The following is a 15,891-nucleotide window of genomic DNA, read 5'->3' on the forward strand; positions in this document are numbered from 1 at the left end:
GAGAGGAGTCTCTGTTGCAGGCAGCTGGGGAAAAGGCAGGTTTATAAAAGACCCAGGCTGCTCTGGAGACCAGCAGGTGAGAGGAAGGCCAGCACTGGGGCACTAAAGGGAAGTTGGGGCCATGTTGTGAAGAGCTTCGTGCTCCTTATGTCACGGGGCCCAAAAGCCGCAAGGAGCCCTGGAGGATTTTGTGCAGGGGGTTTTGGGGACCCAGGGAGGAGCCTGTGGGAATAGGGTAGGTGAGCTGGACACCATGTGGCTGGGCTCAGGGGACAACGGGTGGGGACGACTAGTCCATTGCAAACTGCTGTGGAGGTTGACTAGCTTTCTTGGAGGAGTGGGAGAGGCCATAGCTGTTCATCTATTATATAAAGTGGTCCTGGTATCTCAACCTTAAGCAGCTGCTCTTGCGATAAGCAGTCCACTAGGGGAGTGAGCTGGTGGGCTGGTGAGCCCTGCAAGAAAGAAGGAGCCTGCTCACTTTTAGGGGTTTAAGCAGTCCCCACTTGATCCCGAGGCCCCCAGCTCCTCTATCTGGAAGATGGAGAAAACCAAGAGAGGCCTGTAAATGGGGAAGCAGGAGGGTCCTGAGATGCCCATGGAAAGCGGTGGGGTCTGAGTGGGCAGAACTTGGGCAAAAGTTTCCAGGGGGCTGTGATGACCATGAGCTCAGCCTATCTGGGGACAGTGGGTCAACAGGTCAAACTGAGGGGTGAGTTCCTATGGGAACTGGCTCTCTGAGTCCCCAGAACCTGGCATGGCCCTACTAAGAGCTGAGCTCAAGGGAGGCTGAGGAATAATTGAAGGAGGGGCAGGCAGGGATCATGGAGTCCTGAGGGAGGGAGTGTGTGAGTGGGGCCAGGGTTGCTCGACCAGGGCTCTGCGCTCACACATGTCCTTGCCGGGCATTGTTTCAGCAGGCGGTCAGCCCAGACCCCAAACTCATTATGAAAGAGGAGACTGGTCATTACTGGGGGGTGGGAAGGACGAGACCGGTGCTCAAGGGTCTCAGTGGAGACTCGGGGAATCTTCCTGCTACTCTGACAATGATTCATGGGCAGCAAAGACCTGAGCATGTCATGGAAGCCGCAGCAGCAGTTTCTGGGTCAAATGACTTTTAGTCACCGGCAAAGACCAGACTAGCAGCCTTTGCTGTGTGGACCAGGACCAGTGACCAGGCTCCAGGCCTTTCTTCCCAAAGCACAACAAGGATGGGTCTCAGTGAGGAGATGCTGCTTGCAGCCATCTGAGAAATAGGCTTTTCCCTGCACGAAGAGGGTTTGCGGATCTGGCAGGATGGCCAGGATGCCCAAGAATCCACAGGGATGCTGGACACACCTTCCCAAACAGGTCAAATGAATGGCCTCTCTCAGGCCTGCTTCTGTGGGCAGTGTTCTCCCTGCCCATGCAAATGACTCTCCTGCCCCCATGTCCTTCCCACCTCCCTCCACTCCCGAGCAGGGCCAGCATCCTGCCCAGTCAAGCCTCACCTTAAGCTCAGAGCAACCCTGGTCCGCAATGGCCTCTGTCACTTCCATGTGTCAAGGACTGTCTCTGACCCCCAATCCATTCCTTGAGGGCAAGGACTGTGTCCTGGACATCCCGAGTGCTAGGACATAGACCAAGCTCAAGAAACTTGGTTAGACTCTGTGTGTGCTTTCTAATTTGCATGCAATAAAAGCTTCTTTTCTTTTTCTTCCATAGCATAGTAAAGAATCTGGACTTTACTGTTTATAAGTTTGACAACTACGGGAAAACATTCATCAAGAAGCAGAAATGCAGCCCTGATGCCTTTATTCAGGTGGCCCTCCAACTGGCCTTCTACAGGTGAGCAAAGCCTGCCCAGATGAGCTGACAAGCTGCTCTAGACTCTAGAGTCTAAAAGTACCCTGAAGGGAGGACGACTTTCTGTGGGTCCAGAGGACGGGAGGATGACCAGGGCAGGATGCGTGGAAGGAGGTGCCACCTAACTGGGTTTCAAGGTGTGAATCCAACCTCAGAAAAGAGAAGGAAGGATGTTGCAGTCAGTGAATTGCCTGCTGGCCCAGAGACACAGAGCTTAAAGGGCAGGAGCAGAGCTGACCAGGGCAGGGCAGGTGATGGGGACTTCGGATTGAGAAGATGCTCCTCCTCCTGATCTCCCCCAGCCTACCTGGGCCCCTGTAGCTGTGACGTGTCTCCCATCTTTCTGGCCTTGCTAAGGGAATGGAGCTAGCACCTCCCCTCCCCCAGTGGATCAAGTCAAAGATTTTGGACTCATCCTTGATTGGTCCCTGTCTCTCATCCCCCATCACGTTAGTTCTCCTCCAATGTCTCTCAAACCCGTGCTCTGTCCATCTCCACTGCCATCGATGCTTCCCAAGCCCATGCCATCTCATGCTTGGTCAACCACAGCATGCTCCCCAATCTCGCTTGCTATATCTTGTCTTCATAAAGTGTGAACTTGGAAATATGCAAATTAGATTATCCCATTTGCCATCTTGAACCCTCCCAATGGCTTCCTGCCAGGCTTAGAAGGGCTCCCCATGAGCTGGCCTCACCTGGGGCTCTCCCCTAAGCTCTCTCCTGCCGCTAAGACCATTGCCCTAGCTGTGCTTGCCCACCTATCACCTTCACTCTTCACTTGCCAGCTCCTCCCCACCACTCAGGTTCATCCCTCAGAGGCTCTTCCAGACCTCTTATCTAAAGCAGCCAGCTCAGGCCCCTTTCTCCATGATGCCAATTCTGTTCTCTTTTTCTTTCATGGCACTTGTCATTTATGTGAACTACCGTGTTTGTTGATTTCTTGACTTTGTTTTCTAGACTCTCTCCCCCAAGCATGACCTTGGGTATCTCACACACCTGGCACAGAGTAGGTATCAGGTACTGAGTCAAACATGAGAAGACACTACAGTTGTGTTAGCTGGGGCTGGCATGGTCAGGTCTGTTTAGATTTAGAAAACGCTCTAGCGTGGTAGCTCTGTGTTGGGGGAGGAGTGAGTAGGGAATAAGGACTGAAGGCAGAGTAGGGTTCCCGCCTCACCTTATACAGAAGGTTAAAACTACTATGCAAAATACATCTTCCTCAAGATAGGCCTGGCTCCAGTTGGCGACAGCGTTCCAGAAGCAAAAGCTCAGAAACTATCTCAGCTAGTAACCAGCACTCACCCCACCAGACCTGCTTTCCGTTTGCAACATCCAAGGGAACATGACGTGATCTTGTGATAAAGGTGGGGCAAGGAGGTCTCACTCATGAGTGGACAGCATCTATGTGGACATAGCGTCCACATCCCAGTGTCCCATGCGGGGCTATAATTCATAGGGGAGGGAGCAGCCACTCTGAGCATGTGTCCTGTGAGGAATCCTTGGGAAAGGCTGACATCACCCCACATGAGGACTGTGCTCCTCTCACCACCGGGGCACAGAGACCTCGCCGGCATTGAGCCATGGCAGGACCTGGCATCTGGACCTGCAGTCAGCCGTTCTGGTACTCAGGTCGCAAATGGCTGAAATGGGCCCTGAGGTGAGGACCCTGCAGAGCCGTGAGTGTGTCAGCGAGCACTTCAGAGCTTCAGATCCAAAGCCAAGGGGAGCTGACAGAACCTACACAGAGCACTGCCTCCCCAGTGATCTTTGCTGTCACCCGTCATGGCCAAGAATGGACGTGGCCAGGGGCTCCTGAGATCACTGGATAGCTAAAATATGACCTGCTTCCCATGGAGAACATGCTTCAGAGTTGAAGCCATAACTTTTTCCCCCCAATCTGCTCCCAGATTCAGTAAACCTAAAAGCTGCCTAAGTTGGGGTTGATCAGTAACCAGCCAGTGAGTGCCTCTACTTTTGTGCTTGGCATAGCATTTGCCTCCAGGGGCCACAGAAATACAGGAAATGAGCTCCTTGCCAGTGTCTTGGGGAAATAAGACTTAAATGTACAGGCGGTTTATTCCGTTGCTCACCCAGCAATACAGAGCCAAGCACTGTGCCAAATCAGACTCAGCCCTCCCCCTCCTGGAGCTCACCCGGTGCAGTACGGGAGAGACTTGTCCTGAGGAGGCTGAAACATAGGGCCACGACTTGCTGTGTGACTTTGGGCTGTCACTGCTCTTCACTGAGTTTTGTCATATTCCCTTCCCCCAACCCCAACATCAAAGACTTTACTGACTGGTAGAGAACGGTGTGTGCCAACCAGATATGCAAGCTTAGGGGTGCTTGCTGGGTCCACATTCCTAAGGAAGAGACGTTGTTTGGCTGGTGGGCAGCGTGGCCACGGCTGCTCCTGTCACAGATGTCAGGCAGGAGCGACGCCATCACAGTGCCCACAGATGTGTTGGTAGCCCTGCTGCCCTGGATGCCCATGGCCACTGAGGCTGCTCCCTGCCTCCATCCGTAGGTAATGCTTGAATTGTTTAAAATAAAAAAGGATTCTCTCACAGGTGTGAATGATTAATGACACAGTTAATCCATTCTGCACTATTAATCAAACACTCATTGGGTCTCACAGAAAATTCTAGGTTTCCCATCAGATTGGGATTTTTTTTTAAAGCTACCAGTTACTTCTTTATTTTACATATCGATGCAGTATCACGAGCGTATGGAAGTGTACAGAGCTCTTCACATTAGCGACGCCCGACATTCGTCTTTGGGAAACCATCTCTAGAATTCTATTAACATTAAAATGAAATACTATGCCAAGTAAAGTCAGGAGTGTGAAAATAAAGCCTGCTTGGGCTATTTTTCTCTCAGCATTGCTGAGGCCCTGAGAACACTCACCATTTGCCACTCATCCTTCATCTCGTGCAGGCTCCACAAGAGACTCGTGCCCACCTATGAGAGCGCGTCCATTCGCCGATTCCAGGAGGGACGGGTGGACAACATTCGATCGGCCACTCCAGAGGCACTGAGCTTTGTGAAAGCCATCACTGACCACAAGACTGCCATGCCGGTAAGCCCTACTCCATCTGAGGAGTCTCAATGACACCGCCCATCTGCTTAGCTCCGTGACAACCAGCTCCTTTGGCCTGTTTGTCATTGAGCAGCCTCCTGATGCCCCAGGTTTGTATCTCTCATCTGTTTATAGGATTTGGAGAAGCTTCTGCTCCTGAAGGATGCCATCCGAGCCCAAACCGAGTACACAGTCATGGTGAGTGATGAAGCGTGGCCTTGCTTGGGCTCACGACAGCGGGCTATGCCAGAGCTGGGCCTGCAAGAGCAGGGTTGCAGTGCGAGCTGGGTGAGAGCTGGGCCACCAACTGCCCAGTGACTTGGCCAGGCCACCTTGCCTCTCAGAGCTTCATTCTCATTTTCAGAACCTAGATAACACACCACTCCTGCTTTCTACATGGATTTTACGAGAATGCAATGAATGGTTTTTGAAATAACAATAATAATAAAAGCACCAAATACACATAGCAATTTATAATTTATACAAACAAGAGAAGTCAAATGTGAGGGGTGATGCCCAGACCTGGCAAACTGGTGGTTTGTACACTTTGCACAATTGCAGATGAGGTGGTATTTTTTCCCACCTAGGGCTATTTTTACCTTCTTATTCCCATGTTTTTATTTATACTGCCTTTGAATAAGAGTCTTTTCTAAAAATTAATAGTGCCATCAAAATTGTAAGAGAAATGTTTCCTCAGTTTAGGGAAATAACTTATTTTCTAGTACTGCAAAACCGCCATACAAACAACAGAGAATAAGCTACTACTGGGTCTGGCGCGCAATATAATAATTGCAAATCATTCTGATACAGTCTTTGAAGGATCACAGAATCTACAGAAAGGGGTTGACTAGATTTCACGCTATATATTTGAAAACAAATACAATGCATATCTGGTTTTTAGAACTAGCCAATGTATACTATCCTTTAATTCAGGATAGTGTCTAATATAGGTCCCTAATTCACCTGAAGAGTGGAGTGTTTGTTCTGTTAGGGGGAAATCAAGCTCACTCTCATGTATTCAATGGGTATTTTTTGGTTTTCTGCTTTATGCCAGATAAAGAGCTTGGTGCTAGGAAATAAAAGATGAAGTCCATAAGCTTGTCATAAGAGAGTTTACTGTGTAGTTGGGAGGAGAGGCCCTTAATGATAAATCCAATCCATGTGAAAGGAGCCCTGAGGAAATAGTAAAGAGCACGGAGGAGCTAGCTCATTCCTCTACTTGGGAAAGCCAAGAAGACTTCCCGGAGGAAATGCTGATATGAGAGTTGACGGATGAAGAGGTGCTTGTAACAGACATAGAAGGGAAGGATGGCCCCAGAAGGGAACAGCATGTGTAAAGACAAAGTCTTGAGAGAATAAGATACATTGGAGGGAAATCAAGTAGTTCAGTGTGTGCAGAGAACAGAGGAGCAGGAGAGCTCATAATGCTGGATGTCCCTGTCACTAAGCTACTTTGGTGACTAGGCAGAAGAAGGACTAGTTGGAGCATGGGTGGTCTGCCAAGACGCAGCAACACTAACTGGGAACCTATATATATTTAGGGAGAACTGATGTAAGGTCTGAAGTAGAGCAGAGGCAGGGGGTTGGAGAGGAAGCACGAACTTCTGATTAAACATGGTGGACTGAAAACAAGGGTTTACTGTCACCCCCCACCCCCCGAAATCCTCAAAAATACTGACAAAGAGATTTTTAAGCCACAAACACACTAGAGCAAAGAGAATGAGAAAGGAAGGGACTGCAAAGTTTTAGAGCTGAAAAATAGAACAGATAGATGGCAGCTAGTTTAGCAGACCAGAGAAAGCTGAAACCCACTCAAAGCAGTGAGGGAGGCCCAGGAGCCCAATGAACTACACTGCAGAACCTCAGAATGATTCAGGCATTAGGGGCACCCACCAAAAGTAGAGGTGATGTGGGGCTGAAAAGAAGAGACTTGGTTGATGAGCTATAGAAGAAATAGTCAGCCTCCTAGTTCTTCTTCACTACTCCCATGCAGCCAGGCTACTATCTTCCCTTTCCCCAACAGTGGACTAGATGCTCATCTCCTGGAGAGGTTGAAGAAGAAGGACACTAGACTTGGGGACACCAGGTACAGCTGAGAGAGGGGATACTGTCCTAAAAATAAGAGGATTGATGAAAATCTGCTTACTCAATAGTAAACCCTCCAACCACTCAGCTCCACGTACACTGGGAACCACCTTTATTACCACCTCTCCCCAAGCAGGAGATTAGAGGATTTCTATATGGTGTAACTGACCAGGACAGGAGAACAGAGTCACAGATACTGATAGTTAGGGTCCCCAATGAAAGAGCCCAGCCAACTCACCTCACAATGAAGTCTACCAGTTGACAAGCACATTCTCAAACACATATCTTCTAATCATATTTTCAGTGCTTTATTCTTAAATATAAACAGGTAGCCATAGACATTGAGGAGAGCCGCTAACATGAAAAACTAAAACCAGTGCAAACAGTTTTTGTTTAATTTTAAAAATATTTTGAAAGAAACTTAAAGAGAATGAAAACAATGCAGGAAAGAGAAGGACTTTTTAAAAACTATAATGGAGATATTCTGAAAGATAAGGGATGATATTGCATCCATAAATAAGAAAACAAAACTCTAAAAGTTTTTTTTCCCCAAGAAATAAAAATAACTCTGAGGGGAAATATGGTAGAAGTGTAATTGGACTTCTCAACACGATCAGTAGAAGGTAGAAGATGGTGGAGCAATGCTTTTAAATTCTGAGGGGAAATGATTTTTAATCATATGCCACACCCAGCTAAACTATCATCAAGTTTGAAGATAGAATAAAGACATTTTCAGACAGATAAGGTCTCAAAATATTTACTTATTATGCTCTGTTTCATGTAAAGCTATTGTAGGATGTGGACCACTAAAGTAAGAGAATCAAACAAACTAAAGAAGTCATAGGATCCAAAAATCAGAAGATTAAATAAGAAAAGAGGCAGAGAAAGAGGATGATAGTAACGGGTGATTCCAAATTGACAGGTGTTCAGCAAACCTAAGGAGCAATCAGTACACAGAGGAGCAAGAAGTCAGAGGCAGAATGAAACAGGTAAATTATCAGATATATTTGAATGTATTGAGGAAAGTTTTACACGTCTGGCTGAGAGTTTAGGAATTCATTAGTTATAGTTACATAGAAAACTCAGCAAGTGGGAAAAAAATCACAATTTAATCATTTAAAATAGTCAATTCTAGGGAAAACAACAAATTGAATAAGAAAGGAAATCTAATCGTAACACACAGCTGAGAATACTTGCACAATTATAATTATGTGAACACTGACTCAAACAACAAAGAGCTAAAATGTAATTCTATTGGGAGGATGGGAGAGTGGACGTATGTATTTGGGGAGCGGGGGTATAAAAGAGCCAAAGTCCATCTTCTATAATAAGATTACAGGAAAAACTGGAAAATGCAGTCATGGCCGTCTAAGCACGTTATTAGAACTAAGAAAGTAAATGCCGACAGTGTTCTGAGTGTGGCCTCTGTGGAGTGTGAATCAGCTCTGGCAAGGTGACACAAGCCTTTGGTTTATTGGGATTTTTAAACTATATAAATATATAACTTTGGTAATAACTTCAATTTTTAGGAAAAAAATTCAAAACTGTCATCCAAAGAATTGTCATAGGGTTATTTTGTGTTAACTATTTTAAGTTGATGGGAACAACTAAATAAATAAGAGAGATAGGGGATGGTTAGAGGTGAGCTATGCAGATGCTTTGTAGGTAAATCTGGTGCCTGGCTGGCCGTGCAGGGTCAGGGGAAAGAGGCAAGAACCCTCCACATATGTGGCAAGCATATTTGGCAGTGGTGGTAGGGAAAGGAAATTCCAGTGAAGGGGCAAATGTGGTCCAGACTCCCTTCACATATTCTCACAGCACCTTGTGGCTTCCTTCATAGCACTGATCTCGGATGATGATCACACGTTTATTTGAATGGTTGGTTACTATCTGCCTCCCACCACACACAAGGCTCCTTGAGGGCTGAGTCTAGCACTGCTCCGTTCTTTGTTGTCACTCCAGCCACAACAGCCGCAGGCACACAGTAGGCACTCAATTAAGACTCTCTGAATGAATGAAAGACTGAATGATGAGTTGTTTTACTCATTACTATTCATGGCTGTAATTCAAACAATCTTTTAAAGCAATTCCAGTTGCTGCAGAGGGTTCAGAGACAGTGAAAACCCACTCAGGGGTGGGTTGGCTGTTGCACAGAGCAGCTGCTTCTATAGATCTACACAAATCATCGATTAAACAGAGGTAACCAGAGAAATCAGAAGTGTGCTCTACTTCATAGATGGGCTCATAGTTATTCCCCTGTCCTAACGGGGCACATCTAAAGTGAGCTGTGGTTGTATAATGTGCCTTTTCAGCCTATAATGAGATGCATTTGGAGAGACTGGGGCCTCTGCGTCATCTTTATGTATTCGTTCCCAACTGAAAGGGAACAGCTGTCAAATCCCAAACGTGCTTTGTAAACCTGAAAGAAGTTCACTGCAGTGGGAGGTTTCCTCTTAGGTGGGACTTTAACAGCCAAATGGCCATCTTAAGTAACTGCGAAGCCCCCAGTTACTCACAATCACCCTAATATTGACCCAGACCTTATCACTGTAGGCCAGGGGTGGCCCCCATGTCTCCATCATCTCCCCAAATAAACATGTAATCCAAGCAAAACCAGTGTGCATGCTACACATGCAGCCTCAAGTGGGAAAGATGTAGCATGAGGGCCTCAGCCCACTGCCCCGCTTCCAGCCACACCACCACCCTGAGTGCCTCCTACATGGAGATTCTGGAGACCCCACCACTATTATCTTAGCCTTTGATCAGAGCTCAACTACCTTGTGATAAATAGAAAAAACCTTTCATCACTCAACAAGCTCTCCCCTTGAAAATGTCAGCTGAGCCTCTGCTAAGATGCCTAGTTTCTGTCTCAAGATGATTTCTTAGATTATGAATCCAGTTGAGTTGAATTGATTCTGGGCCCATGAAATAGCAGCCAAGATTCAGGATGCCCTTTCCTCATCCCTCGGGCTCCTGCTGGAGGATAAAGTGTTGGTTGTGGTGAGAGTCTGCCCAGTGACGCCTGGGCAGCCCCTCGTCATGCTTGGATGGGGCTCAGCAGTCCCTGGAGCAGCACTTGTCCTTCTCCCTAGACTCCTCCCCTACCTGAGAAGGTCCTGCCACTTAGAGCTCTGAGTGGCTATCACGGAGCACGCCATCAGTGACCACGGAAGGGGATTCAGACTTACCACCCTTTAATGCAGGCTTCCTCACATTAGAATGCAACCTGATCTGGACTCATCCTGTGCACAGAGAAATGCACAAGGCCCCAGGAGCAGTGGCCGTGTGGTAAAGTGGTGAGTCCTGGACAGCCACCCACGCACACTGTGTGCAGCAAGCACTGGGCCACAGTGGCCAGTGGAGTCGCCATTAGCACTGTGGACAAGAGAGGAGGGCAGGAGGCATGTGGGAGCCCGCGTCTCATTCCCTGTGCATTGTCCCCTGTTGCCCAGGCCATAACGGGGATGGCTATCGACAACCACCTGCTGGGGCTGCGGGAGCTGGCCCGGGACATGTGCAAGGAGCTGCCTGAGATGTTCACGGATGAAACGTACTTGATGAGCAATCGATTTGTCCTCTCCACCAGCCAGGTACAGCCCTATTGCGGCCGTCACCCAGAGGCCACTGAGTATAACGAGTGGGCTTTCTAAAGAGCTCAGTGAATACAGCCCACTGGTGGGAGTCAGGCAAGTCCTGTATCTGCTTCTCACAAGCTGAGTGACCTCAGTAAAACGACCTAAATGGTCAGAGCTCTGGTTTCCCCATCTTCTAAATAAGAGTAATCACAGACGCCACCTTAGCAGAGGTGGACAGGAGGAAAACACCCAGTCTGGTGCCATAACCATTGTGCTTACTACCTTTCAATGTGCTACAGGAGAGGCGGTGGTGTTGCTCTGTGGTGGCCACAGGCTCTGAAGCCTGACAGGCCTAGAGGGAAGTCCCAGCTCAACTAAATAGATGCGATGACAAAGGTAGAAAGCCCAGCCACTTCATGGCCTGAGCCCTCCAAGCAGTTCCCAGCCATTATTGTAAAGGGCAACACGACCAACTGCCAGCCTAGCGTCTCCTAACCAGTACCACAGCCTCATTCTGTTGGAGAACCACAGTCACAAAAATAGAATGAAATCCATCAGAGAAAGGCAGCAGCTTAGGAGACAAAGTTCCGCACCCCTCCACCCTACCCCACATGTCAATTTGCTAGAACTCCACCTCATCTGTGAAAGGTGGAATGTGGGCAATAAAAGGAACTGACAGTGTTGTGTTTGAGGATAAAAGCTCACTCAGTAATTTCATTCTGTCATTATGGCACTGAGCTCACAGACGTGAATAAACGAGGACAGAACAACATAAATTCTTCAGGAAACCATCCCTGGGCAAAAAGTGCTTTGGAACGGCTTTATGGCCTTCGGCTGTTGCATGGCAAATTTATCTGACAATGAGGTGACTCTATTAGCAAGACTAATGGTTTGTTCTGCCCCATTAAAACAGCCAGTGTCATTTCTGAAGGCCCGAGTACACAGAGCCAGAAACCTGTGCGTCTGAAACAAACCTCACCCACACCTGCCCAAGAATGTGTTCTCTTTACCCCCAAAGACCAGCTGATAAAATTAATTGGGTTGTGGTGGTTTGGGGTCTTTTTTTATTTGTTTTTTCAACTGGAAATGAACATTTATGGCTTGAATACCTTCAGAAACACATTTCCTTGGTTTGTGATCCAGTTTACAAAATCTCGGAGCTCTAAATTCAAAACATTAGGTGCATAACTAAAACTCCAATTGTGGCAAACTTTGAAATGCCCAACGCTGGGTAATTGTGCATGGCCAGGCTGTGGGGAGAAAATCAGAGCAGCCAGGCAATGCTGGCAGTAATTAAGGATGTGGGGAGAATAGACAGAGGAGACAGGCCAGATTTCCTCCAGTTCATAAATTACTCCCTTTGCGAAGCCATTGAACCACTGAATGTCACCAGGGTGCCATTTAGTAAATTACCCTGATTGCCTCAGTGCTTCAGACAGGCCCCCCCCAGGTAAAGGAGAGCTTCAGCAGAGACCCAGCAGCAGGTGAATCTGGGAGCTTCTGACTCCACAAGTAGAGCAGATTTCACACCAGGGAGTGGCGTGCAGCTCCTCTTCTTCTGCTATCATGCAGTTAGATGGGTTTGTTTTTACGACTGGCTGTGGCCCTCCATGCTGAAGCAATTGGCTGATTTGGTTAATTCAGTCAAACGCCCAAGTGGGAAAAAGTCAGAGAAGTAAAGATTCCATTGAAGCCCCGGGTTGTTGGAGTGCCCTTCATTCTAGCAGGACCGTGGGCTGCGTTCCAGAATAAGCAGTTCCTGACCTGTCCTCTCCTCCAGGTGCCCACAACCATGGAGATGTTTTGCTGCTATGGGCCTGTGGTGCCCGACGGCTATGGTGCCTGCTATAACCCCCAACCGGAGGGCATCCTTTTCTGCATCTCCAGCTTCCACAGCTGCAAAGAGACCTCTTCTACCAAGTTTGCGAGAGCTGTGGAAGAAAGCCTAATTGAAATGAGAGATCTCTGCTGTCTGCCACAGTCGGCCACAGGCAAGCCACTGTCGGCAAAAGAAAAACCAACAAGGTCCAGCCAGAGCCACAAACCTTGACTCCTGCTGTTAGGTGTCACCTCCCCAAACCCAACATTCTGCAGCAGCCAGATCCTGCCCACCCCCTGCTCTCAACCCTCAACACAGCTTTCTGCAGCTCCCCTGTCCTCAGGGCCCAACTCATAGCCCACACTGAGGTGTCATACAAAGCTGAGTGTGTGTGTGTGGGGGGGGAGAACGTCCCTCATTATGCATGGGAATCATCATTATTTACCGAGCTGCCCTCTGCCTGTGCACTGGAAGTAAGACCAGCCTGGCGTGAAGGCGGCCTGGGAAAGGCAGGGAAATGACACTGACTTCCCTCCATGGCCTCAGAAGCTTAATGTTGGTGTTTGCTTCCCCAGCAGGACCGAGCACGTCCAGGTCATGTTTGCCCAATGAAAGAATGAGTCACCTTATTAAGTGCAATGTACCTAAATGACTCATGAGCAAAGAGGCTAACTCCAAGTCATCACCTCTTTTCTTTTCTTTTTGGGAGGAGTAGGGGGCTTTGTTTTCAGATTCAAAGCAGACTGCTCATTCAGAGTGGCCTGCACTGAGCCATACAGTCCTGTAAGCACCTCCTCCCCTGCACACACACACACACACACACACACACACACCCCAAGTTAATTTAAAATATGGTGACCTGGGCCCACAAACACATTTCTCCTTTTGCGCCCCAGAGGCAGCCTTCCACTGAGTTCAGAAACTCTGGTCTGGCTATTCCGGAAGGGAAAACCCTCATCTGCCATTGCCCTGGAGTAGTCACTGCTCTCTGCTTCTCTGGACGCCTCAGGGACAGTCCAGGATGAGTAAACAGCACAGCCTGCGGCAAGTGGTAGGGATGAAGGGAGAGCCAGTCTACTAGCCCAGGATTCTGCCACTTGCATTTTTCCTGGTTGCTTCCCCACTCCCCTTCACAGGGAACACGCCCAGACAGGTGATCTGCCTTGTAGAGAAGGTGAGAGACGGTTGGTTTGGGGGCTTTCTGTGGTTGTTGTTGTTGTTATTGTTGATTTGTTTTGTTTTATTCATTCTTAAGAGAGGCTCTTAAGAAAACTGCTGTGATATTAAGTTCAGGAAATGATCTCAGTGGTTTAAACAGGACAACCTTAGACAGCTGGGCTCCTTTGCATGGAGGATGTTGTCCAGGGATTGGGACTAAAACCCATGTGGAGGAGCCCAGGGCAGGGCTCTCTGCTGGCCTCAGGGGCTGAGAGCACAGCTGGCAGAAAGCAGGGCCAGGAGGAGGGAATGGCCAAGTCCAGAGCTGGCCCTGACAGAGGGGCAGACAATCCACAGAGCGAGAGTTGAGATTGTCCTGGGAGCTGTGATTGGGGAGGAGATCTTCCAATTGGGGCATATTTTTATGAGAAATCTAAAAGGACAAAGGAGTGGAAAAGCAACCAGAAAAATCCAAGCTGCAAATAGCTGAGGCAGTCTGCTTCTGTCCAGAGGAGCTGTGCTCCCTGGGGCGTTTCTTGAAAAAGTTGTCCCGACCTCCAGCCCCACCCATCCTGCTGTGCTCTGCACCATTCTGAGCATTCCACTCTGGCCCAGGGACCCTGCACATGTTCCTTCTTTGGGCCACTGTGCATGCTATCTGCACTTTGACCTGTGCTGAAGTATGCAGGGCTAAGATGGATGGGGACAGGCATTTTGACCTTCGCTCAGCTCTCTGAAAACACAAGCAGCCCCAACAGTCCTGGTTTTAGATTGCAGACCTCTATTGGATGATCTGGAGATTCTGGCACTGCCCTTCGAAGTCACTGGTCTGTAGGTCCTTGCTCCTGCCCTCAGACATCTCCCTCCTGCTCCCCTGGGAAAGCTGCAGCCCAAGAGTCCTGGGAATGTCTGGGGAGCTGCTGTCCAACTGCTATAAGCTGACCCAAAGCCCCTTGTCTGTTCTCACCCAATAACCACAGTGAAGATCTGAGTTCTCTTCTGGTTTCCCTCCATGGATTTCTGGGCAGGCAGAGAGCTCTGGTTTGGCAGTCAGGCAGCCCTGCTGACCTTGGCCAAGAGACTTAAGTGCTCAGAGACTCAATCCCCTCCATCATCAAGTGGGGACAAGAATGTCCCAACCTTGTGGGGCTGTGAGCATTGGATAGCACGGGTATACAGGGCTTTGCACACACAGGTGGGCACTGGTGCCCACTGTCAGGATGGCGTTACCCCAGTGGGCATTGTTTGGGTGATTTTTATTTCAGATGTTTTACACTGATTTGAAAAAACCAAACTCACATCTGCCATTCTTTGAACACAGGGAAAGGACAGTGACTCTGTATATTCAGATACCAACCATGCACTGTGAGGGCTTTGAGAAGTGTGGATAGGGGCTGTTTGGCAGGAGGGACACCTCCTCTCTCTGAGGAAGGGCTGGAAGCTGGTCTTCCCCCTCCAAGCACAGGTGGCTTCCCCGAGTCTTTATGCAAAGGCAACACTGAGCCATGGCCATGGACATCTCTGTGGGGACCCTGGTAAAGGAGACTTCCAAGTGCCCAAAGAGATGGAAAATGAAACCAGGAGACAGTCATTGTGGGATAGTGATCCATAATAAAAATGTTTGTGGCCACCTTACAATACTGCTAAGTTGCCAAAATACATAAAGTTGTTTGAGTTCTATTTTTATAAAATAGTTTTAGATTTATGGCAATATGTACAAGTGTATTTATAGCCTTTCCATTCTAAGTTATAGTTTTGTGCTTTAAAGAAATATATGTATGACTAAAAAACTGGATATCGAAAACACTATATTCAAATTATTTAAAGACTGTAAGCTGCATTCAATAAAAAGTAATGCAAAGAAAGATGGTGTTGGTCATTGCTTCTCCCCCGGAAATGTTACAACAATTTTGGTGTAAATTCTGTGAGCTGGGTCAACAATTCATTTACCTTTGAGATCTGTCAGCAGTAGTGGCGGCTGCTTTTAGATACATAGACTGAGAGAGAAAAGAAAGGAAGGAACTTTGTCTCTCCTAGTGTGTGGCATACCGCCATCGGGTGGGGCAAGGGGCAGAGAGGCTTCACAGGGTGTTGTGATCAGGTTAGCAGAAAGCTGGATGTAGAACTGGGTATCTCCACTTAGGCCTGCACAAACATTAGGGAAGGATGGAGTGGAGGGAAAAGTACCCGGCTCGGCAGTGGGATGCCTGGACTATGAAACCAGCTCTATCTCTAACTGACCATGGGCTTTGGGGACGTCATTTCACCTTTCTAACCCTCAGTTTCCTTGTCTGTAAAATAGGAATGTTGATGTCAGCACTACCCACTTCCAG

At 48.2% G+C, this 15,891-nt stretch overlaps 1 protein-coding gene across 1 annotated transcript in view; it reads left to right on the forward strand.

The window, feature by feature from the left end:
* CHAT (choline O-acetyltransferase) overlaps positions 1–15,414 on the forward strand; it is a 56,626-nt gene extending 41,212 nt beyond the window's left edge. Inside the window, exons 11-15 of the mRNA XM_019730114.3 lie at positions 1,705–1,827; positions 4,780–4,921; positions 5,057–5,119; positions 10,459–10,596; positions 12,362–15,414. Coding sequence (XP_019585673.3) covers positions 1,705–1,827; positions 4,780–4,921; positions 5,057–5,119; positions 10,459–10,596; positions 12,362–12,631 — 736 coding nt within the window. The 3' untranslated portion in view covers positions 12,632–15,414. The remainder of the gene's footprint in view (positions 1–1,704; positions 1,828–4,779; positions 4,922–5,056; positions 5,120–10,458; positions 10,597–12,361) is intronic.
* The last annotated feature ends 477 nt before the right edge of the window (positions 15,415–15,891 follow it).

Source organism: Rhinolophus sinicus, chromosome 15 (assembly GCF_057876585.1).
Source record: "Rhinolophus sinicus isolate RSI-liver-muscle chromosome 15, RSI-T2T, whole genome shotgun sequence".
NCBI lineage: Eukaryota > Metazoa > Chordata > Mammalia > Chiroptera > Rhinolophidae > Rhinolophus > Rhinolophus sinicus.